The 24,670-nt window shown below is 39.3% G+C and overlaps 2 protein-coding genes across 3 annotated transcripts in view; one reads left to right on the forward strand and one right to left on the reverse strand.

The window, feature by feature from the left end:
- Window positions 1-1,240: 1,240 nt before the first annotated feature.
- On the reverse strand, window positions 1,241-8,629 carry CNIH4 (cornichon family member 4). Its single transcript, XM_085054707.1, has 5 exons — window positions 8,514-8,629; window positions 7,198-7,266; window positions 6,276-6,388; window positions 2,030-2,170; window positions 1,241-1,440 (listed from the first exon to the last, which is right to left on the reverse strand). Exons 1-5 carry the CDS (start codon window positions 8,580-8,582, stop codon window positions 1,413-1,415), a joined length of 420 nt encoding a protein of 139 aa, XP_084910833.1. The 5' UTR covers window positions 8,583-8,629; the 3' UTR covers window positions 1,241-1,412.
- Window positions 8,595-24,670, forward strand: part of NVL (nuclear VCP like) — a 38,305-nt gene continuing 22,229 nt past the window's right edge. For both annotated transcript variants that reach the window (XM_085054697.1, XM_085054698.1), the window contains exons 1-15: window positions 8,595-8,752; window positions 10,594-10,667; window positions 11,281-11,333; window positions 11,439-11,532; window positions 12,391-12,445; window positions 12,976-13,242; window positions 14,100-14,223; window positions 14,514-14,590; window positions 14,871-15,005; window positions 16,515-16,616; window positions 18,564-18,681; window positions 19,150-19,294; window positions 21,081-21,351; window positions 23,596-23,814; window positions 24,399-24,503. In XM_085054697.1, coding sequence (XP_084910823.1) covers window positions 8,696-8,752; window positions 10,594-10,667; window positions 11,281-11,333; window positions 11,439-11,532; window positions 12,391-12,445; window positions 12,976-13,242; window positions 14,100-14,223; window positions 14,514-14,590; window positions 14,871-15,005; window positions 16,515-16,616; window positions 18,564-18,681; window positions 19,150-19,294; window positions 21,081-21,351; window positions 23,596-23,814; window positions 24,399-24,503 — 1,896 coding nt within the window. In that variant the 5' untranslated portion in view covers window positions 8,595-8,695. The remainder of the gene's footprint in view (window positions 8,753-10,593; window positions 10,668-11,280; window positions 11,334-11,438; window positions 11,533-12,390; window positions 12,446-12,975; window positions 13,243-14,099; window positions 14,224-14,513; window positions 14,591-14,870; window positions 15,006-16,514; window positions 16,617-18,563; window positions 18,682-19,149; window positions 19,295-21,080; window positions 21,352-23,595; window positions 23,815-24,398; window positions 24,504-24,670) is intronic.

Consider the following 24,670-nt stretch of genomic DNA (forward strand, 5'->3'; position numbering starts at 1 on the left):
CCTTCTGGGTTTTGGCTTTATAGGTCAGTACTTCGTGTAGTTTGATTGTTGTGCTGTCAGGTAGTCATGGGCATCCAGCTGGGGTAGCTGTTTCCTTCGTTATTTTCTAATGAGCACAAGTTTCAGCAGGCTTTCATCTTTACAACAGCTGAATTTGGACTCCATCCATTAAAAATTTAAAGCCAGACTTTTCCTGGAACAAACACTGAACACAAGGTATCTACAGCAATAAAGCACCAGTGTCACCTTTTCATGGCAGGCCCTGAAAACAATTGTGAACTCCAGCTGTACACTAAAACCCCAAGCACTTAAAAAGAAAAAGCTCATAAATTTTAGGACGTAATTACAGAAGTGTATTTTTTAAAGTGTTTTAATTGATGTGTTTGTTTCCAGAAACCTGTTTTCAAGCACATATAAAAAACTTAAAGACAGTTACTGGACAGTGAGGGTACAAACTTAGGTTTATACACTTATCACCAATGCAAGAGCTGCACAGAGAGAACTTGCTGGTATCACTGAAGCAGAGTCACATCAGAATCAGGATAAATGGGATTATGGTTTACTAGGCCATTTCCCTGAGCTAGACAGACTCTTGGTTCACCCCACTGGATATGGAAACAGCAGGTTCATGGAGTAGCAACTGCAGCTAGTCTTTTGCTCTGTAACCAACTCTACCCCAGTGCAGTATGATCTTTATTTTATCTGGATGTCCATGATGTACTTCATCAACAAAATAGGAGTTGAAGGGAAAAAGCAAGTATTAATCATGTTTCTTATTTATCTGCACTCTTACACATTAGTGTGACTAAAGGGATCTGAATCCATCCACATACAAGACTTCATACAGGTTGCTGCAGGGAGGTGGGAAAGAGTGGAAAACGTAACTTTTATTCCATTGATTTTTGCCTGGAAAAACACCAACACAAAGATGCAAGCTATGCAACTGTCCCACTTTGAAATCTCTTTTCCAAGTGCTGCTTCAAACTAGGCTCTGACAGGACAGCTTGGCAGCCAGAGTCTCATCCTGACACCTCTCAGCAAGAATCAGACATCAGCGCTGCACTTAAATGTGTTCTGGAACTACCATCCATTAGCAGCTCATGCTGCTGAAATGAGTTTCCCTTATCACCATTTAATTCCTACAAGGTCACTTCTGTAAGCAAGGATTTCATCTCACAGAAACAGCAGCTCCAGCAGTTTTGCTTGTAAAGAAACAAAAATAACTGCTACACAAATCCAATGTCTTTTGAAAATATTTTATGTTAAAAATACAGAAAAATACTTCTTGTTCAAAGAGGAAAAATATACTGCATGATGACCATGATCTAGGTGTGTTCAGAAGGTCTGTGGCTCCACAACCAGTCACTGGAGTGATGACCCAATTTGGCAGCTAATGATTCTCTTTCAACTTCTCAATCATTTATCAAAGCCAGAATCATACTGTGACAAAACAGAAAACATGATACCAGTGGATTACTGAAGCTTGTGCATGCAGGAGCAGCTCTCGCTGTCACGAGAGAGCTGCACTGAGAGAAGCTGAAATAGAAAGTCAAGGCACCCCTGCCGTGTGCTTTGCTTAGATGCCAAGGGCTGCAGAAGCAATACTGCAGCAGAGGAGCAGCAGCTCTGCCACCTTGGAGTAAGTATCCCTATCATAGAACATGTCTATTTGTAACTTAGCCAGATCAACTTCATTTTTTGAAACAGAACGTGTAAAATAAACTTGGTTTTTGAGAGTATTTCCATTCTAAACAGGCCACTTATTGTAGGTGCTGAAAGCATGTAACTCTTTATATTGTACTTGTGGTTTTGAGATTAAGGAATAGCCTGAGTTTCCAAACAGTGTTTGATCAGAGTAAATTAAGGCATTTGATGAGCCCACAGATAGCTGCCAAAATATATTACTGAGGCTTAGCAGGATGCAAAAAGATAAGACATGAATACCAGCAATTACACCAGTAGAATAGAGGAGATAAAAATAGCTGGCAGACAATCCCTTTGTTCCTTGGGAGCAATTTTTGAAACTAACCTGTAAAGGTACATGAAGAAACAGAGCAGATGAAAGCCCAGCTTAATCATGGCTTCTTTCATGTGTGATTTCAGTTGTCCTCGGTTATGGATCTCTGTGGGATCAAATACTCCCATGTTTCCACTTGGCACCATAATGTACCTGAAAGTTTAAGAATAAAAAAAAAAAAACCAAAAAAACAAACCACACAACAAAACCCAAAAATGTAGTCATTGAAACATTAGGGTGTGTCAGGGGAATAAAAAGGGGAGATGTTGCCAAGACAGGACTTTCATCTAAAGAGCTGTTTCACAATTGAAGGTAAGGGAGTTTTGGGTATCACATCTATCTCTGCTACTACAACCCACAAAGAAAGAATAAGAGAACAAGAAGTACTAAAAACAGCAGCCTAGCTTCCCATGTATAAATAGGAGAGATTCCAGGTTCTAATCAATTCTAATTCATTTTAATTGCTGTTCACAATTACTTGCTGTCATGAGGAAAATGACCACCCGCAGTGGAAAGATGCATTAGATGAAAGGGATTGGAAAAGACTTAATTAGCTAAGAATCATTAATTTATTTAGCAAAAAACCTTACATAGAAAATCACAAACTCAGTGGTCAAAATGAGGTGGCATAAGCCAAGGCAAAGGATCTGTGTTATTATTCCTGTCTTTGTCACACCACTCTGGGACACCTCAGCACAGACACCAAGGCTGACAGGATGAGCTGGGCAGAACTGAGGATGTCAAGTTCTGCTGCCCAAACCCACACAAGAATAAAAGTTGAGTGCAGCCAAGTGAAATGTAAGCCAAGGAAGATAAAACCAGCAAACCAAACGTTTATGTCCTGTGACAATTCAGCCAGCAGCATGTTCTCCTGTCAGAAGCATTTCGCAAGGGAGCACATGTGAGCCCATGGAGTTCTCACTCGAGCTGAGCTCAGCCTAGAACAGTATCCCCACTTCACTGAGATGTTATACAGCCTTTATTATCTTCCTAGAATCACACTCTTCCCATCAAGTCTATGGAATCTATTACACTCTTTCTACAGGAATTTTACTCTGTCCTAAAGCTGGAGCAAAAACATGGTCTCAAACCAGATCACTGTTTAAATTTTCTTCATATGCTCAAATGGTACCACTTGTACTCCAAAAGGCAGTTCCTCACCTCTTACAACACTAATTTCAATAACAGGAGGGGAAGGAAAGGCAACATGCAACAGGCAGGTTTTCTAGCAGCAGTAGGAGACTGGGGGAAAAAAAAGTTCAAACCACAGTAATTGTCTTTCATAGAGGCATTAAAAAGCACTGCAGCATATTTGACTAATATCAAAGACAGTTGTGCCCCATTAAAAATAGTTCATGATAAATATAATTCCAGTTTGAAATTCTCTTCTAAATGTGAACTTTTGAATGATTGTTCTGTTTTTAATATTGTAACACAAATTATTGTCTGTTTCCTAGGAATGATATGCATTTTATTGGAATAAAAGGAAGAACATGTTTCCTGTACCAATTACTCCTAGAAACAGAGTGCATAATTTTCTTACATGTCTGGGCTATGAGTGCCAGAAAGACAGCATGTATTAATTTTGCATTTAAAAAAGAATGATAACACTTAAATGATGCAACTTAATTGCATAAGCTGTGAGGCATTTTCTGCAAGAGGCCCACAAGGTAGGAGAGCCTGTATGACATATCTAAGGAACTGAGCCACGGATACAATGCTGCTGGATGCTGACAAACCCAGCTCAAGCCAGCTGTCATCCTCTATGCAGCAAAAATCTTCTGCAGCAAACAAGGAAACTGTCAGCTTTAATAAATATACACATTAATGCCTCCAGTATTTCCATTCAGTGGAAGCTGCTACCCCAGCAGTAGGACACTTCCCTCTAGATTTCCCAATTTTTAAAGGGATGTAGAAGTTCTGGCTAGAATTTTCACTGGATTGTAAAGATTTCATTTTTTTTAATTTCTTTTTTTTTTTAACTCTTTCAGTTTTATCCTCCTAAAGACATGGCAAGAATCTCATTATTTGGACCTATTCTCTCAAGGAGATCTATATAACAAAGAAGAAAAAAGGAGTTGAACACTTCCTTATGTTTTAAAACAAGGAGAATGTGAGATAAAACAATGTCTCACTGGAGATACTACAAACTTCATCAAAAAAATAAACCAAACTATATGTCATCTGAGTGTGCTGAACAAGAAGGGCCAGAAGAATGTTGCAATAAACACATTGCAACTTTGAAAGTCTCCCCTGATGCTGTTTTTGACTAGTTTATCCTTCCCAGGATTTGCTTCTGATACCCCTTCTGCACAAAACCTCCCCCCTCTCACTAAAATCTTTAAGAGAATTAGCAAATTAAGCCATTACTGCCTGTAGCTGCCATGTAGTCACTGGGATTAAGCAGGTTTTAAACAAAAGTCAGTAAGGGGAAGAGATTATCCTACCTTTCTCTCTATCACACACACTGCAAAGCACAGACTTCTTCAATCTCAACAGAATTATTTTTTATCTGTATTTCTAACTGAAATTTTTCCTCTTCTGCTTTGAGCCCATTACTCCTTGTCCCATCACTATAGTTCCTGATGAACTGATAATGCTAAACACCACACTTCCTTTTGCAGGCCTCTAACTCCTTCAGTAGGGGTGGAACAGTCCAGGCAATTAATGTGAATGAAACTCCTTGATCCACAGAAAGAAGGCAGGATTAGTGATACAGACCTAACATTTTGACTTCTTATTGCCTGCACTGCACATCTAAAACTAAGGAAACAATCCTGGATTTTAGGATATTCATTATATTTATGCCATGTAGGACATATATAAAATAAGAGCTGTCAATACAAAACGGCAGTCAAAGCTTACTGCCTGAAATGCAGAAGTAGAAATTCTCTTTTAAAACTCTCTGGCCAGGTTTAGAAGGGAAAGCAGGTGGCTACTTTAACAATTAACATAAATACACAAAATGAAGCAGCAAAGTGGTAAGCAGTACAAGAAATCTTCACAGCTTCAAAGAAAATGCATTCTGTCTGCAGTGTCTCTGCAACAACAGTCTTGCCTAAATGAAACATCAAACTCCAGATTTGCCAGCAGCTCCCAAATACTGGTCACTATGGATCACAGCTGTACATAGGGGTGGTCCAAACAAAAAAAGGCAAAACCATGCCCTGTGTGTGTGTTTTTAGGCAACATTTGTGTATTAAGCATAAAATTATACTCTCATGTTACTCCAGCATAGAAACATTTGAAGGCTTTGCTGCCAGTTCTGTAAAAAACAAGGGTGATATATATCAATATTTAAACAGCATGGCTATTTTGCCCAGGAACAACCAGGTTATCAGTACAGAAATCCTCAACTTTGTTTTAATGAGAGCTATGAAACTTCTTGTTTAATTCCATCAGCAACTCAACCCATCCCTGCAAACAGCCCTGGCTGGTTCAGGTAAACAAGAATTACAGCCAACTTTTCATACCTGTACATTTAACATTTGGCCTTTTAGGTTCCCTCAGTAAAGTGACTGGAGATAATTTGGGACAAATCCACACCCAGTTTCCATTGGATTAACACCTGTGAAGGGTCAGTTCTCCACAGATCTCCACAATGATAGCAGATAAAAAGAACATGGTTTGGACTGACAGTCCCAGTGTTGCCTCATGGAAACCCCTCCTGACAACTGAACCATATCCAAGAGTGGCAGCCCAGTGTGCAAAGACCAGGAACACTGACAACTGTCCTGGGGGGAAAGCCTGCCAACATTCCCAAATACAAAGTGGCAGGATGAGGGGCCAAAACCAATGCAGATGAGGGGCAGAGACAAGTCAGTAAAGGAAGGAGGGTGCAAGGGACAACACCACATGGTCTTACAACCATCAGCCATGCCAACCTAAGCACTTTTATGCTGATAGCACTATCAGGCACAGCATGAAAACATTATCAACTCTGTTGGCAGTACTACTTCATTATCCCAATTAATCTGCTACAATTTCCTATGAACTTGGGAATGACCCACAAATCAAGGTCCTGGGCACTAGAGAGAATGGAAGCAAAGGCCAGAAGTTTCATGTCCTTTACACTGTTGGGTTTCTTGTTTTAATGACAAGAAATTATGTTAGTTTGATAAATGAAAACTGTTAGTAGCTCAAGAACACAACTGAAACATCTCACCAGGACATATTATTTATCTTTGTACTACACTTAAAGCTAAAATAGAAACAGTATTTAAAAAAAGCCCACAAACCCCTGTGCAAGTGAACTTACCTATATATATTCCATGTTGCCACTGGCAGGTTAAGGAGAAAGATGAACCAGTGCAATGAAATAAGCATTAACACTGTTACAACAGCATGGCCAATCACCTCAGGCACCACCCACTGCAAAAAGGGAAAAGAGAACTGTTACATGCACGAAAGCAAATTCTGAAAGTGATCTATATGGGGTTGTAACCTGATTATTACCGTGTAAAATCAGAAAAACTAACAGCAGAGGCATGTGATTCCATCCAAGGGTGGAGAAATTAATACCTTCAGGCAGATTCCACACAAGTAAGCAGAAATCAAACCCTAAGATATTGTACCAGAGGTGCTTTATCCAAGCACTACAAACATTTCTAGAGAGCAGCACAGCAGCTGTCTGAACACAACTATATTACACCAGATTTCAAGAAAGAGAGCTAGCTAAGAAAATTCACAATGCTCATTTGAAATCACTGCAGACAACAGTGGATTTAGGAATTCAGATAATTAATATCTGCATGGCCCCAGGATGTACAAACAGCCCCAGGCTTGGAACAGATAAGAAAGCTGATCAATATAAAAACTGGCAGAGTCAAATTGGGTCAGCCCCTGGCAATTACATGTTTTTTGTTTGACAGGATCCTGTACCATTCTCTCTCACATTAAGAAAAAAAATACTGTTAAATCAAGGTCAACACACCCATGGGAAGGCCACATTGATTTAATGCAAACAGTTTTAAGCAGATTTGTTTAAAATGGTACTTTTGTGATGGAATTTGCTGAAAGATGGACACCTAAAAAAAGACCAGCAGGCTGAAATAAGGGATACATGCAAAATACTGCCAATCAAGGTCCTCAGATACCCATTACACCCCAGTTATTTGCAATGCTCAGGTGAAGGATGTGGTTTTCTCAAACCACAGCAAATGCAAAAGAGAACAATTTACTTTATTGAGCTTGGAGCAGCACGATCTAGCGTTGATGTAGTCACATTCCAGATCTGATAGCGTGATTATCTGAAGTTCAAGATAAGGAAACATTGTATGGTAACTCAGAATACACAAAGCATTACTTTTAGACAATAAACTGGGGAGATTAATCTCTGGGGAGAACCCTCTGCTCTCAGCATTCATTGCCTTGCTCTGCGCTGGTCTGTGAAAGACACCTTTGCATTAGTTACAACTCACTCCTATTTTAGATAGAAGGCTTGGCCACATTTTGTTATCAAAACAAGTAATTTTATTATATATTCCCAAGGGCAACTGTTGCACAAGTGCTAAAGTTCAGTTCAGCCCTTAAAACACACCAGGGAGGCAAATGCGATACTTTAAATACCACAATTGTTACTACAACCCTTGAAATAAAAACGGAAGAAAATATTAAAGAGCTTTTAAATTCTCCTCACAAAATTGTACAGCTTTAAGCAGTGAATCTACCTTTTTTTTTCCTTGTTTTTAACATTTACAACAACATTGAATCAATCAATGCTTTGCTAGGAAGTAAGAGGGTAACATCATCATTGAATGAACTTTCAGCAGCTGAAATACGAATATTTCAGTCAGAAAAGTACTCTCAAAAAAGGCTTAAGATGCACTTGTGCATCTCATCATGCTCTGTGTCCTGTAAAGCTCATGGTTCTTTTCTCCAAGGAAATGAACACTACGAGATGCTTTTCCTATTCCCCAAAAAATGGGTAAAAGCTTTTCCTTTTCCAACAAACAACTAATCCTCCCAGGATGCATTTCTTCCGAGAGGTTCTGTTAGAACTGGGCAGACTGAAAAATCCCACCAGGATTAAAGAGTATGAAAGCCAGGTCTCCTTTAACAAGAGGAGTAAGGCAAAGAAGTCAAATCTGTGCCTTTACACTGCAACAAAGGCTATATAACAAAGCCTGCGGACAAGCCTCTAACAAAAGAACAGGGAATCCTGCTTGCCGCGGAGCTCGGAGCCCCAGAGCCACGAGCACACAGCCAGCACACAGCAAGGCGCCCTGGCAATGAAAACCCTGCTGGCCGCGCTTTTTAGGCCCGTGAGCTCCCGAGCACCAAGGCGGAGCGCTCGCTCCAGTGCCGCGCTGGTGTCTCCGCAGCCCGGGCCCAGGAGCTGAGGCGCTAAAAGCCGCTGAGGCGCTCCGGCCGCCGAGCCTGCCCTGCCGCCCCTCAGCCCACAGCCGCCGGGCCCCGCGGCCAGCGCCCAGCGCAGCCTCCCCGCTCCCGTGCCTCCTGCCCGCCCCGCGCCCCCCGCGCCGCAGGAGGAGGATACGAAGTAGACGGAGAGGAAGATGAGGGCGCAGCAGTCGATGAGCGAGAAGATGAAGACCACCGACTCCATCCCGCCGCCGCCCCGCCGCGCTCGGAGCCTGCCGGCCGCCGTAGCCCCGCCCCGCCCGGGCAGCCCGCGGCACGCTGGGAAATGCAGTTCGCTCCTCAGGCGGGCTGGCGGCCATGCGGTACCGGCCCGGCCGCAGCTCCGACCCCCGGCTGAAGCAGCGCATCAAGCAGGTACAGCCCGCCCGCCGGGGCACCCCCGGGACCCCCGGGACCCCCGGCAGCCGGCCCGGGGCTCATGTGTTCCCCTGTGGCTGAGGGGCCTTGAGCATCCGGCCCGCTCGGGCAGGAGAGGAGCAAGCCCCGGCCTGCCTCCGAGGGCTTTAAAACGGCTTTAGAGAGGCTTCAGAGAGGTCTAGTTATTTATTAGGTTGAAATTTTCTGGTAAATCGTTTTGTTTGCTCTCATTCTTCTGCTCTCTTCAATAGTTGTGCTCTTGAGGCTGGCTTCTGCTTCAGAGTGAAATGAATTAGGGCCAAAGAAATAGATTCAAAGTATCTATATATATATATACATGTGTGTGTGTGTGCGTACATATATATATATATATATTTATATTCATGGTGTGTATATATATGTGTATACGTATATATGTCAATATATAGGTTTATACATATGTGTGTTATGTATGTGTATGTCAGTATATGTGTGTACAGGTATATGTGTATACATATATATATATATATATATATACTTGGGCCTTAGGAAGAATTTCCTCACAGAAGGGGTGATTGGCCATTGGAATTGCTGCCCGGGGAGGTGATGGAGTCACTGTTCCTGGAGGTGTTTGAGGAAAGGCTGGATGAGGCACTCAGTGTCACAGTGTGGGTGACACTGTGGGGATCAGTCACAGGTTGGACTCGATGGTCTCAGAGGTCTTTTCTAACCTGATTGATTCTGTGATGTTGGCAAGTGCTGTTTGTATTTGGAAACGTACAGTGATTTTATTGAATGGCTGGGAAAAGGGGGAAATGGGATTACTTATACTTCCCAAATATAAGTGGGAGGAACAGGGAAAACTGTGATTCCTTCAAGTGGCACAGTGCTGTGTCGTGTCTTATGATAGTTTATAATAACTTGGCACCTTGAACACCAGTTTTCTGAGCCTCTGTGTAAGTGTACTCCATTTCTAATTCCTTAAAATGAGAGCAGCTGCTTGAGGGAACATGCTTGGTTTAATTCACAAGATCACACTGAGTGTCTGGACTATTCCAAAAAGGAAAACCCAGCTGGGATGATGGTTGGAATGGATGTTCCTTGCAGGGCAGGAGCTGCCCATGGGTGATCTGAAGTGTAGTATAATTTTAAAAGCTAAATCTGTATTCAGTTTGCTTATTTTTAATGGACTTATTAATTTAAATGAGACTTTGTAAATCTCATTGCTGTGACATTTGTGATACTGTATCTTTTAGGAGGATTCTGTATTTTCTTCCTCTTTTTCAAGAAGGAGTTTATCTTTACAGTATCAAAAGTTCTTGCTCCTGATCTGGAGAGAGGGGGGAAGAAAGCGAGTGGAGTACAGTTGTACATGAAATTTAGTACATTTTCTTACTTTCATAATTGTTCTTATTTCACAAAAGCTCTTATGACAGTATCCATGCTGATTGATATAGATTGTTTCATTTTTAGGGTAGGAGATATAAACCAAAAGGAGTTTAACTGAGAGGAACCAAGAACTTTAAGGCTGATGATAAGATGATGTGTGGGCTACAAAAACAAATTTCTTACTAAGTAAAAATAAGAGAATTGATCCAGCATAAGTCATCAAAGCTCCCAAATGCAGGATGCTGCCTTTCCCTGGGAAGTAGAGCTGACCAGTAATCTGTGCTTTAATAAGCATTTCCCATTTAATTAGGAAATACTATCTGGTGCATTGCAAGGCAGTAAAAAGCTGATTCTGATTTTCATTTCAACCTCTAGGGAGGGTAGAATTTAAAATAGGCATATTTGTTCAAGCTGTTCTCGTGAAATGATTGACAAAGATTTTACTCCCTGCTTAAAATTCTTCATTTCAGTATCTTGCAAGTAGTAAATGTGGCGAGTATGTTGACATTGGAATTCTGGCATCTGATTTGCAGAAAACCTACAGGTGAGCCAAGATTTGTCTTATATTCTTTGTTCAAAATGTAAAATATACTGGAAACTTGTATGTAGCACTGTACATGTTTCCAGTACGTTCAAAATGTAAAAAATATATTTGTTGGTTTGAATTCATATGTTTATAATAAAAGTTATAATTTTCTGTATGTTAACTTCATTGCCATTTGTTGAAGTTGATTAAAGCAATAAGATTGTTTCCCCTCCAGTGTTTCCCTCTGCTGGTGTATCTAATGACTCATATTTTATTAATGCATTGGCATTAAAAGATCTGGTTGTGGTTTGGGTTTTTTTATGGGTTGATTTTTTTTGTTTGTTTTAAATAAAGAGCTACAGATGTATTGCAGCATGTTGGGATTTACCCCAGTGAGTTTGAAATATGAGGGAAAATAACAACTCAGTGGAGACATGGCAGGGGGAGATACAGGATCCAGTAGGACGCTTGGTTGCTCAGCAGGACAATCACATTTTCACAAAGATGGTTTTTAATAAGAACCTGTGTGGAAGCCTGGGAATCAAATTCCCATATACTTTTTCTACTGGGAATGAAAACATGTTGAAGGAAAAATCAGTTGGTGTAACCTGTTTAATTTGGTTTTTTTCAGTGTTGATTATGGACGAAGAAAAAGAAATGCCTTTAGAATACAAGTTGCAAAAGGTAGTACTTTTAATATTTTTCTAAGATGCCAAATATTATTCTAAGATGCCAAAAAATTATGCTTTTGGCTATTAATTCTTGACATGATTGAACTTTTTCTTTCAGTGTTTGAAAAAATCAGTAATGAAAAAGAACGTGAAGATTTGGCAGCTTTAGAAGCTGAACATGTGGCAAAAAGAGCAAGACAAGAGAAAAACGAGTAAGAAGAATTTTTACCACTAGATTAATAATGCCATTGCTATTGTCATTTCTTTAAAGCTTTCTGGTTTTGATTTATTACATTTTGTTCGTTTCAAGGTTGCAAATGGATGATTGATTTCCTGTAGGCTAGTCTTCTTCAGAAGTTACCTGTAGTTATTGGAATCCCTCTTGTCACTTGAAGACAAGCAGATACCAGAGCCAATCATGATTTCTCTGTTGTGGGGAACATACAGCCCTGAATTAGTGGACATCCTTATGGCTTCCTTGATAGTTTTCCACATAATGCCCTGTTCCTCATGTGTTTCAGTTCCTTTGTTTTGTTCTTAATCTTCCTTGGGTGTGAGAGATACTGGCTACATCTGAGAGATAAGACTAAGGCTATCGAGAGTAAATCACCAGTGGGTGTGAGATTGGAATGAAGATCTCCTGACTCCTAACCCTGTGCATAGTCTCATGGAGCGTTCTGTTTTCTCTAACCTGAGATAGATGTTGAAGATCTCATGGGAAAGCAGGACATTGTTGTCAGAAGGATTGGTCTAGTTCAGCAGTGATTTGCTGCTGCTTCCCTTGGTGAACTGAAGCAGAATGAACCTACATCACCTTTTTATAGGTCTGTCTTTCAAACAGGTTGGCAAATTGATCCAATTCATCACACACTTGGAAAGGATTCATTTTTTAATGTTTCATAGTAGAAGATTTAGAGCATGGGAGTCAGGAATTTCTCTCCAGGCTTAGTCTACATATCATGGTTGTGGGGAGCCATATTGTGGAAATTGCTTTTGTTTTGTTTTATGGATGTCTCACTTGCAGTTCTGCTCTGATACATTAATAGTTTCTGTCTTCCTTCCATGTTAAGGACCACTGGAAGTGGCACAGATGACTCTGATTATGATGATTATCCAGAAGATCTAGTAAGTTGTATTTTATTATGATTGTTTGTGTAATGTATATTCTCTGTTGTAATATTGCACTTGAAGAGTTTAAAAGGAGAGATAAAGATAAGGTCTAGTAAGAGCTGGCGATTCCAACTGAGAACCTGCAGTGCTGGAAGGAGGCTGTTTTCTGAAGGAAAAAGAGGAACTTGGGGTGGGAAATCACTTTTGGAAAAGCACACTGGGGGCCTGAAGGACTCGTTGGTTCCTTCAATCACTTCATCCATTTGATAGCCATCTCTGACTACTGCCAGAAAAGGTGCCTGGCCATGAACAAGAGTCATTCTCAGGAGGAGTAGCAAAGGCTGCTGCCCCTTCAGCCAGCATGTGTAGTTTCATATGCAGTCATTTGATTTGCAGAGGAGTGGGTTGGAAGATGCATTGCCTGTATTCTCCAGCAGGGGTAATGCTAAATTGTGTTTATTAAACAGTTTTCATTGGCGTCAATATAAATAACCCAAGTTATAATCTGTCCCATGTATTTTCTTTACAAATGTGTGAATCTGCAGTCTACAAATCACATGAACAGTTCCCTGCTGAGCTTGTACAAGAAAGGAAATCCTGATTCTGTTCCAACCACTCCAAAAAATGACCCAGTGGAGACCCCTCCTCCTATGAGAACTGCACCTCAAACAAGCACCCTTGCACCAGAAGCAAGACGTGAAAGACGAATCTCTGATGGTGGCTGGTTCATTGATAAAACTCCTGATGGGAAAGACTTTTTCATTGACCTCTCTGAGGATGGAGAAGGAGAGGAAAGGAAACTGATTTCTGAGGTACTGTGTTTCACAAACCCAAGGTGGTGTGAGTGGATGTATGAATAGCACTGGCCCATTTCAAGCATGTTTGTATGACAGGTAGAAAGTCACCAAATAATGAGTTTCTTCCAGGTTTTTTTGAGGAAAACATAGTTCTCAGTACTAGGGAGGCCCAGATTAGTGCCCACATGAGTGGAATGTAGCTGTTATTTATTCCATTTGCCAGTGACCAGCCTGCCTGGCTTGTGGCTTGCTGTAGCCATAGCCGGTGATGTTCCTTAGCCAGTGGTAAAGTCTTAGTGACACTGGGGAAAACAAGAAACTTCTTTTTATTTCTTTCATTCCTTCTCTCACATGCAGTTAACTTGTGTTAGCACTGATTAATATTTTCTTACACCCTCTTGTGACTTACTAGTAATAAAAATTGTTTCCAATGGAGTAAATATGTTCATACAGTTTTATTCATCCCAAAATTGTATTGCTCCATGGTATGTAAATAATTGATGTCTGATTTTGGTTAGTAGTTCTGAGGGGATTTGTTTGGATTTTTTGTTTTGATTTGGGTTTTGTTTTGGGTTGTGTTTTTGTGGGTTTTTTGTTGGTGTGGGTGTTTTTTGTTGTTTTTGTTTTTATTATTACTCTGTTCTCTTAACAAAAAAAGTGACTGTTGTAATTAACCCATTAAAAAAAAAAGGCAAATCCTAAATACAAAAAAAGATTTTCTACAAAAAGAATGGGTTCAATTCCTGCCTCGCTTGTCTTTATTTATATAATATGTGCAAGTTAAGTATCATAGACTCACCTGTTGTTAAGTACTTGCAGAAGTTCACTGGCTTGGAAGGTTTTGTATATATAATTCTGGTTTTATGTCCTAGAAATCAACAGAACTTTCTTTCTTGGAGAGTGAAAGAAAGAAGACAAAGGGCAGGAGAGCAAAAAGGAAAAAAGAAGGACTTCCAGATGTAGACAGAGAAATTGAATCCATGTTACTTAAGAAAGGTGAGAAGTTATTTTTGGTGTGTTACTCCAAACAAAGAGATAGTATTAGACCATGGAATCTGTTACCAGAGAAATATTTTCTGACATGCAGAGAAGTGACCTCAGGCAGTTTTAAAAAGAAATTTAGCCTTAATGTTGTATTAACAAAATATTGCAGTCCTGTGTCTACTACTAAAAAATACTACTATTCTGTGTGCTTAGCTATTTGTTTAGGCTGAGTACCTCTCTGTTCAGTGTTAGCAACTGCATTTATACCATGTCTAAATATGTGTGACTTTTCCTTTGAACAGTGAGAACTAAGGGATCAGAGCTTTACCACCCTTCAGTGAAGTTTGAGGATGTGGGAGGCAATGATGAAACATTAAAGGTTAGTTAAAGTCTGGGGGCTAAAAGATGCACTGAAGAAAATGTCTCATGAAAAATGACAGAGAAGAAATACTGCAGAATTCATATGTGTGGCATTGAGAAAAGCTGCTTATACCAACAGCAACAAGGTTGTTGGTTTTTCTTTTATTAATTTTTCTGTAAGCAGTCACTGAAATCAGGTTGATAAACAGAACTTGTTTTATTTTGACCTGTTTATAAGAATAGCAATCTATAATACTAATTTCTGCAATTTAAATGGAACTCTCTCTTGTTCTTTGCAGGAAATATGCAAGATGCTCCTTCACATCCGTCATCCTGAGGTCTACAACCACTTAGGAGTGGTTCCACCTCGAGGCTTTCTTTTACATGGGCCACCAGGATGTGGGAAGACACTGCTGGCACAGGCAATTGCTGGGGTGAGATGGCTTTACATGTACAGCTTCTTCCTTTTCTGAGTTACATTTAGAGAGAAAGAGAATAATCTTCCTTCATAACAGACTAGAGCTTTCCAATTCTTTAGCCTTCCTATGATAGTTGGAAATACATTAATCTTTGCTTCCTTTGTTTGAATTCCATCTGAATCTTTACTTGATAGAACCTCATATGTAAAGAAGAGTCATAGTGACAAGGTTTTATGTTTGATTTAATTGTTTTGAGGCACTCTCAGAACAGAGCAATGTAGGCACAGGTGTTGAGAAGGATATAAATGAAAGATAATTTTGGTTAAATTTACCATACTGTTTCAAGTCTGGACTCAACCTTACTACCTTTTATGAGGCTTTACATTGATTCTGTTGGGTGGCATCTGTTAAATAGCTGATTTCTGAATTCCAAAACTGAATGTTGCCTCGCCTGTGTCAAGCTGATATTTTCAGAGCACATGACACTATTTGTGTTAATAGTTTGGGGTGTGATGAAGCTGCTGTGCCTGTTTTTATATAAATCTAGGGACTATTTAGGGCTCTTCAGTGATAACCATGGACATTACTTGTTCTTCAATACAGTTGTTCCTTAAATGTCACTGATTATAACCATAAATTTAGATGCATGTGAATTACTAACTTGTAATGCAGATAAAGAAAATACTGATATTTATTCCATAAATGTTGGTTACACCCTTCTGACATTATGCTTCAAATACTTTAGTAAAGATTTGGATGTTTTCTTTCCAATGTCTTATTGTAAAAAGGAGCCCATTTAATAATTTGGTGATATTTAATAAATATTTAAATATTTAATAAATATCATCATTAAATAATTTGGTGATATTTAATACTTCAGTGAGAATTTGTATCCTGGAAGGGTACTACGTTTGGTAAAATAAGCATGTGTGGTAAAATAAGTGAAAAACTTCCAGAGATAAATTTAATGACTACTTCTTATATAGTTTTTTATTTTAAAAGAGATTTTCAGTAGTGCTATTTTAGGCAAACTATCTTCTTTGAGCACTATAGTGCTCTGAGCACTATACTGCTTTGAGCAACTATATTTTGAGTTGCATAAATTAGGGTTAGTTTTCTTTTATATGTAATTCAAAGAGCTTGAAATAGGCTGCAACAACCTGTAGCACTACTGTGCTACAGTCTATCAAAGTTGCAATTGTATTTATATATTTTAACAGAAGAAAACTTTGAATGTGAGCTTTACAAGGGTCTTATTTTACAGTCCTGCTACAAATATTTCTGGAGCAGGACTCTGGGAACCAAACCTGGTGGAGAATACTTTCAAGACTGCTAAGCAATGCTTTGTTACCCATTTTAAATCGGAGGATGCTCCTTATCTTTTTTAAAAAATGCTTTAAGGTTTAGTCCTGAGTACGTAATTTGTAGGTTTAAAAGATGTCATATAGAAAAATATTTGTCCTCAAGGACAGCCAGCATTTCCAACCTCTGGATATATCATACAATGTTCCTTGTCCCTTCCAGGAACTTGAGCTCCCAATGTTGAAAGTGGCAGCAACAGAGATTGTGTCTGGAGTGTCAGGGGAATCTGAGCAGAAACTGAGGGAGCTGTTTGAGCAGGCTGTGGTAAGACACCCCTGAAATAACACTGTGAATTGTTTGTAAAGATTCATACTTTGTTTCTGTGGTTTGAATTTGAGTAAATATTCGTGAGTGAATCTTTATCCTGCTGCACACATGACTTGTCTCCCCTTCTGTGACCAGAATTCCATTGTACTGTCATGATGTCATAGAGCACAAAGCTTACTGTTCTGAAGCCCTGACAAAAGATGCTTCATCATAGCAATGTAAAGAGAGCAACATAAATTATTTACATATTTGGATCTGCTTGGCTTGATCTATTAAAAAAATTAAGAGCAGTTTGTTGTGCTTTTTTGTTACAAGAGGTTTTTTGCTAGTTTTGTATGGAATGGAAATTGAGTGAATGTGAGAGATTTTAGGCTTTCAGGGTCTAGGTATGAAGCAGGAAATTTGGACCAAATATGATAAGAGCAGGAGAAAAGTTAAAGTTGAAACCTTGCTTTGGTGTGACTTCTGGATGTAGTAGGAAGCAAAGAGAACCAGGCAGGTTGAGATAATTTAAACAAATGGAGACTTTTTTTCTGATTTTTAGTGTGTGGTTAATGTTTTATTTCATGAGGACAGTTTTCTGTTCCTCCCCTCTGAGAATGTTCTGGTCTTCCAACTTTATTTCATTTTTCTACTCTCCCCCACAGCTGTATATAAGTATTTAAAGTATGTTCCTATAAGAAAGAATCTTGAACAGGGAAAAGTTTGACTGTGAAGCTGTTTATTATATAGTTTCCAGTTCATACTAAATTTTAATTTTTAGCGAGCCTTGGTAAGAAGTTGTTTAGAATAAAATTACATAAGTTATGGCAAAGAGTTTCCAGGAATTAGATCTTTTGTATGTGTAGTGATTATGGGGAGGTTGCTCTAAATTACTGTCACAGAAATAACATCTGTTGCATAAAATATATTTAAAATAAACTCTTGCGTTTCTTATAGTCTCTCACATTCCCTTAAGTAGTTCTTTCACTTCACTTTCATGACAGTTTTCGTGCAGGATAAAAAGCCTGATTCCTGGTTATTCAGGTGCTGTGGAATCTTTGTGGCATTTTCCTCTCTGTCACAGCGGAAAAGGGAATGACCACGAGATGGCGCAGCTGGTGCTGGGAACACCCGGAGCACCTGTGAACAGCATGGGTTTTGTTCATGGGACTTCTTTGGAACACGATTCCAGTGTTTCCCTTGAGTGTTCCTGTGCACTGCTAGTGCTTTTGGGGAATGTTAGTAATCTTACATCAGTTCAACACCATTCTATTAGTTACACTAATTATTCATCCGTATTTTTGTTGGCTTTTTATCAAGTTCACTGAGTTTTAGAACACTTATGGGAGTTTCTGGCTGCTCATTTTTACTCTTTGAACATGGTCAGGCTCTGTAGTAGTCTTGAAGTTCCATGACCACCTACTGCTCCTTTTGTTTCATTCTGTGTGTCAGTAATGCTCACTTTTGAAATTCCACAGCTCTAATGTCACTAACAAAACAAACAACAAACCAAACCAGACCTTTCTTGTGTGATTTTCGTTTATGGACTTTAGCAGGCAGTCACAATGGAATATTTAGGGAAAACATAAAGCAACGCAGAGGTATATTTAAATTTTAGTGTGTAGAGACATTTTAAGTCTCATGCCTTAATTATTCCATAGCTTCAGCTCAGTGAAGTTTCATAATCTGGTGGCTCTCTAGGTAGTCAGCAAGAACAACAGGATTCTTCCAGTTCTGGTTGACTGTGCAGTCGATTTACAGTAATAGTTACAGATTAGAAAATCTGAAGCATTTCTTTCTTGTAAAAAAGAATGCCAAACAGGGCAAAAAAGTTGATTGTGAAGCTGTTTATTATGTTTCATTTAGTATGAATTTAGTTCATACTAAATTTAAATTTTGAGAGGCTCGTTAAGAAGGCTCTGTCAGTGTAATTTTGTAATTATGGATCTTTCTTGTTCCTAGTCCAGTGCTCCCTGTGTCCTTTTCATTGACGAGATTGATGCAATCACCCCAAAGAGAGAAGTCGCGTCAAAGGACATGGAGCGGAGGATTGTTGCTCAGTTCCTCACTTGTATGGATGGTGAGTTTCAGGAACAGCTGTGCTAAGATCAAACTCTAATTATCAGGCTTGCTGTCTGCTTTCCTTCAGTAGTGACTTGTGCTTACTTCGGAGGAGATAGTGGCAATAATTTTTCATATTTTGACACAGTTTGCCTGGGGAATGGTGGGAAGATCATAATAAATCTGAAGGGGTGTTATTACAATATTTTCACAGTGGTCTGTACAGCATTATATAAGCCTGTCTGTTGTATGAACAGAAATAAAGGGAAAGCCTATTTAATATAATTTGAAATGTCTATTTTTGCTTGTTTGTGCAAAAGACAAGTAGAGATAGAGGTGAACAACAGTTCAGCCTGACTGTTGATTAGTTTATCTCTGCTGGGTATTATCATGTGCTGCAGAAACAGAGTTGCACAGATATGGGAACAAAATTGGGACAGTGAGTATGACTACTAACTAACTTCCTTCCTTCCTTCCTTCCCCTTAGACTTGAATAATGTCGCTGCCACTACCCAGGTCCTTGTTATTGGAGCAACAAACAGACCTGACTCACTGGACCCTGCACTGAGGAGAGCTGGGAGATTTGACAGAGAAATTTGTTTAGGGATCCCGGATGAAGGGGCAAGAGAAAAGTATGTGTTGTGAAGTTTAAGCTTCATTTTGAATGTATAAGTTGACATACAAATTAAGGAAAACAGTGTTTAATCCTTTCTGTACCTGTACACACCTGTGGGTCAGCACACACTGAAAAGTTGCAGAAGACATTAAGTGTGCATCTGTTTGTCTTGATAGTTGTGTGTTTATGCTGAGGGACAGCAGTTGTAAACAGCAGAGCCATTGAGGTGTGCTGAGATCAGTCAATGTTACAGTAGAGTCACAGGCATTCATATTATTGTTTGTTTGTATTCCTGGAGGTGTAGGCTTACAGGAACAATTGATTTTGTTACCTTTTTTAAATTATTCCCTTTCCCTCTTTTCAGTTTTGTGGAATGCACTGTGGTGTTGATTTGTTCTTTGCTTTTAAAATGAAAGGGTCATGTAGACCTTATAAGCCCTTAAAGCATGCTGATTTACAGGATAAATTAGTCTTGCTGAAGGCAGGATTTGAACTGCTTCGTTTTGGTTCTGCAGCCTTAGGGAGATGGCTTGAGATGAGAAAGTGTACCTGGAGATCTTGCTTTACCTGGTGTTTTCTTGTGCAAATTCAGAATGAGCCATTTGAAGTTCTGAACTGTTTACACTTTGATTCGATTGATTACATAGGCTCTTGTCAGACAGGTTGAAAGAATCTTGAGAAACAGGCTATTATCACTAATAAAGATTTAAAGGAGAGATGATGGAACTTGCTGGTGGGGGAGGTTTGAATAATCAGTTGGTTTTTTTCTTGTAGTTTTTCTGTAGTTATATTACTTGATCTGGAAATAATTTGAACTAGAAAGTGTATTACTGATCTGCACTTCCTTGGCTTGTGCTGCCTTTTTAAAATACTTTCCCAGTGAAGTGATATTTTGCTGTTTAAATAAGCTGATTTGATCCCTCTGCTCAGAGCTCTTCAGTGCCAGTGTTTGTGCAGTGACATTTGTTTTTGCCTTTTTTTTTCTTTTTGACAATTCATGTAGTTTTCAGTTGTCCTTGGCTTAGAAGGGCAGCAGGAAATTTTGGTGGACCTTGAATGAGATTTTTAAAGCTTCCGCTGTGATACAAAGTGGAAAAAGCTCCCATTAAAAGTGTGAAGTGTGGCACTTCACTGTCAGTTACAGAGAGCTGGTTTGTGTTAGTGAGGAAACTGCCCGAGGAGGTGTAACTTTACCTTTGGGATGAGCATGAGGTAACTTATGAGGTGTTAGTAGAAGCCCTGTGTTGCCTATTGGAAGTTTCACTGGGGGCTCAGGAAATATCGGCACTGACAGTGGTCAGGGAAAAATACTGAAGATTAAACCAGAGCTCCTCACACAGTCTGATTTAATTTGCTTCCTGCAGAATGGTATGTTGTGGATATTCTTCAATAAATAAATGAAAGTGGCATGGAACAGACAATGCAGACTTGGGTTGTTAGGAATACAAAGTTAAATGTATCAATGGGTAACTTGTGTGTCTCTGTGGAACACTCTGAGGCTTAGCCTCTCAATTCTGAATATAAAGTAAGGTTGGAAGAATCTAGGTCCTAGGTCACCAAAACCACTGATTGGCAATGCCTGGTTGAGGCTGTTGGTTTTTGTTTTAAAACTGACAGGAAATTCAGAGCACAGTTCTGTGAATTTCAGTGTTGGTTACTTCCTAGTTGAGTGAAAACTTCCCAATGTACTACTTCAGTTCATATTGACTAAAAGAGACATTAAATGCTGTTTGTTTTCACATTAAAAAAAAAAAGTAACAGCTTTTTCTCTATCTTTTCCTTTTTTCCCTCTACTTGATTAGAATTCTTCAGACTTTATGTCGAAAACTGAAGCTCCCAGAGTCGTTTGAATTCCGTCACTTAGCGCGGCTGACTCCGGGATATGTGGGAGCTGATCTGATGGCTCTGTGTCGTGAGGCAGCCATGTGCACAGTCAACAGGGTGCTGATAACAGCTGAGCAGCAGAGGAGGAAACTCACAGACACTGAGGGGAGCACAGCTGAAGGAAGCATGGGGACAGGAGCAGACATCCTGGTGGAAGAGGGCACCAAACAACCAGAACTTCCTCCTAAGGTATGTGCTCCCTTAAGCATGTGTTTTTAATGTCTGAAGAGTTGAGCCATTTTAGAGTTATGAAAGTCATTGCTCGTAAATTCTCAAACATCCACAGCCAAGGTAATATTAAATTTAGATTTAGAAATGTCAGCTCCTAAGCCAGGAGCTTAACTCCTAATGACCCATATAATGGGTCTGGAAAAGTAGCTCCCAAACCCCATCCTCCTAAAAATCATGTTCATATTTTATACAAGATGTGGTTTTTCCCTGGGATTTTTTGTTTTGTTGGTGCTGTGTTGTTTTGTCTTCTAGCAGAGCAGAGTTTAAAAGAGTGCTGTATCTCTCTTCAAAAGTGTATTGACTATAATATAAGTTCAAACGTATCAAACTTGCACTGAATGTTTTGCACAAGCTGTTTGCTGTGCCCTCAGTGAAATATCTATGATGATGCCTGGGGCTCTTTCCTGACCTGGTAGAGTTACAGTAAGCCAAAGTCTAAAAGTATTTATGTTTGCCCTCCAGCTATGTGATTGCTTGAGGTAAATCACATGTGGTGTCTGGTACCTGTAGCAAGTTTAAAGGAAGAGATGAGCTATTAATGTGCAGCACAACTGGAACTCTGTTGCAGAAAATAGTATTTCCAGTGCCAGAATTATTCTTTGGCCTAAGTAACATGAAGTTTAGTGAAGCAGAACAACTTTAGATAGAAATCCTTGGTCCTACTTCTCAAAATTTGGAGTCTGTATATGCCTTCATTATGTGCAGGCCTCCTAAAGATTTGTCTGGAGATAAGTGGGCTTAAATGCACATTGTACTCAGATTCTGTTTTTAGAGGGACTGTCAAAGAGCACTGTTGCTGTGATTACAAAAATTAGGGTAAAAAGCTGTAGTAAGCCTTTGTATTAGTGTAACATAAGCATAGTGCTTATACCTCCCAGTGCTTCCTGGGGCTTGCTGTAGCTAAAAGAAAGTGGGGAGGGGCAGGTAGTTGGAGCTTTTATCAACATCACCATGATCAAAAGGGTCACTCAGAATGAGGAAGTCTAATCCTAACAAAGCCATGTTTTGATAGCTGGCAGGAGGTTGACATAGTCTAATACAGGGTATTGTCATTAAAACCCTTGTATTATGTTTATAATGGAAAAATAAACATACAAAACCTTTAAAAATCATTCACACAATTCAAGTAAACAAACCCAGTGGTCTTGGCTATTTCAGAGTTTCTCTCAATGGTTCTGTTAAGAAGAGGAGGGAGGACTTGAAAGTAATATCAGGCATTCTAAGAACTTGTATTTCTTTGTGGTCAGTTGTAGAGCTGTCCTAGTTGAAATTGATAGGAAGTGATACTTTTTCTGTATACTGCTGTAGGAAAAGTGTTGAAACTTAATAGAGTTTTCACATTCATTTTTTCTCTCTCTGTCTTACGAAAATTCTGATACAGTTTTATTTGTGGTGCAATACCAGTTTGCTTTGATACTGCCTTTCTGTATTAGAATGGGGATGCATTTGGGTTGTGAATATATAAAGTTCTTTGATGAAAGATTTTCTCAGTTAGTTTCCCCAGTGTGGAACCAATTGGAGAAATTGGAATATACCTCCCTGGGTCACTGTGGTCTGCAACATGGGGCAGTGTAGAAAAGCATTACTCTGCATCTCTGTTCTGTTTGCCGAAACCTTATCAGGGCCTGATTGCAAAACCAGGTCTAATCAGGCTGAGGAAGTCAGTTGTCTTGAAATCAGATTTCGTTAAATAAAAGTGGATGTTCTGAAAGTGTGTTAAGGGGTTTAACGGTTTATACGGAATTAAATATTTTGCAAATTGTTGGAATTGTGCTGTTCTGCAGTTTTTCACTTTCTCTTGAAAGCAGTTTCTTGTTAAAAGCAGAATTAATACATATAAATAATACATATTTTGGAAATTTCAGCATGGAAATAGCTTTTTCCTAGTCAGTGTGGGAGAAGCAGTAGGAAGAACTGGAAGACAAAATACACATGCTAGCTTAGTTTCTGTACCATCTAAATCTAAGATTTTCTGTAGCATCTAAGATTTTTGGTTCAGCTTAGCACTTTCAAACCTGTTAAATGTACATAGAGCTTCCCTGGAATATTTTTATCATTAATAGTAATTCACATATTTTATGTGTATTGAACATAATAATGTGATTGATAGTTGAAGTATGGCTTTCAAAAAGCCCTTAAAATGGTTCTGAAAATCTTACCCAGTTGCATAATCTTTTTCTCTCCCTTTCCATGTACCTTAAGGATGAATTGCAGAGACTTTTGGATTTGCTGAAGGAGCAAGACCCCTTGCCTGAGGAGCAGCTGCAGAAGCTGTGCATTGAGATGAATGATTTTATTGTTGCACTGTCATCAGTGCAGCCCTCTGCCAAGAGAGAAGGCTTTGTCACAATTCCTGATGTGACATGGGCAGACATCGGAGCCCTGGAGGACGTTCGGGAGGAGCTGACTATGGCAATATTGGTATGTCGTAACCTCACTTGCAATGATCTTTCCACTCCCCCTATGCAGGAAGTAAAACTATGTTTGTTTTCAATATTTATTTAAGGTATAGTGATCTTTTGCAATATCTGTATTTGAAACCATCAAGCTTCTATAATTTGCTATAAAATCTGTTTCAAGTCTGCTGTGTGTACACACCATACATTTTGCTTTTTGTGTTCATGCTTTTGGTGTGTTCATATTGCTCAATCTTTAAGTATTCTGAAAGGTTTGTACCAATAACCTTGGTTATGCAACTGCCACACAAAGAACTGGAGACTACTTAGCTGGAAGCTTAGAAGTCTTGCTGCCAGTCAGGGAAACTTTACATTAACACCTTTAGCTAACACAGGTAAATAAAACCTTTGCCTCTGAATAATGACATTCCTCCCATTTAGGAGTTGTTAGCAATGCAAGATATTAAGGGACTGATTGAATCTTTATTCTTTTATCCTATAAAAATTGGAATAAAGAACTTGCTATGAATGATTTTTCATCCAGCTGTAACTAAAATGAAGTTTCATGTTACCTTTATGCCTCAGATAACTATGGTAATTTCATTTTAGGCACCTGTGCGAAACCCAGAGCAGTTTAGAGCTCTGGGCCTGACTACTCCAGCTGGTGTCCTGCTTGCAGGGCCTCCAGGGTGTGGCAAAACACTGTTAGCTAAGGTAATGCATTTTCTAAACATCACTAAAAACACTGGAGAATCTTCTTGAAATAGATGTTTTTGTAGGAATGACTGAGTCTGGATGACAGTGCCAGAAGTTGGGCTTTTGCACCACTTCTCATCAGGAAATTAAATTTAGGCCTCTGTTCTAAATTTATGTGATTTTTC

The sequence above is a fragment of the Lichenostomus cassidix genome, chromosome 3 (genome assembly GCF_008360975.1).
Source record: "Lichenostomus cassidix isolate B80296 chromosome 3, HeHo_3.0, whole genome shotgun sequence".
Lineage (NCBI taxonomy): Eukaryota > Metazoa > Chordata > Aves > Passeriformes > Meliphagidae > Lichenostomus > Lichenostomus cassidix.

Coding starts and splice junctions, on each gene's coding strand:
- CNIH4 (XM_085054707.1), bottom strand. CDS start 8,582: ATGGAGTCGGTGGTCTTCATCTTCTCGCTCATCGACTGCTGCGCCCTC. Junction 6,389..7,197: donor GCTGCTCCAAGCTCAATAAA/GTAAATTGTTCT, acceptor CCCTTTTTGCAG/TGGGTGGTGCCTGAGGTGAT. Junction 2,171..6,275: donor GCAACATGGAATATATATAG/GTAAGTTCACTT, acceptor TTAAACTTTCAG/GTACATTATGGTGCCAAGTG.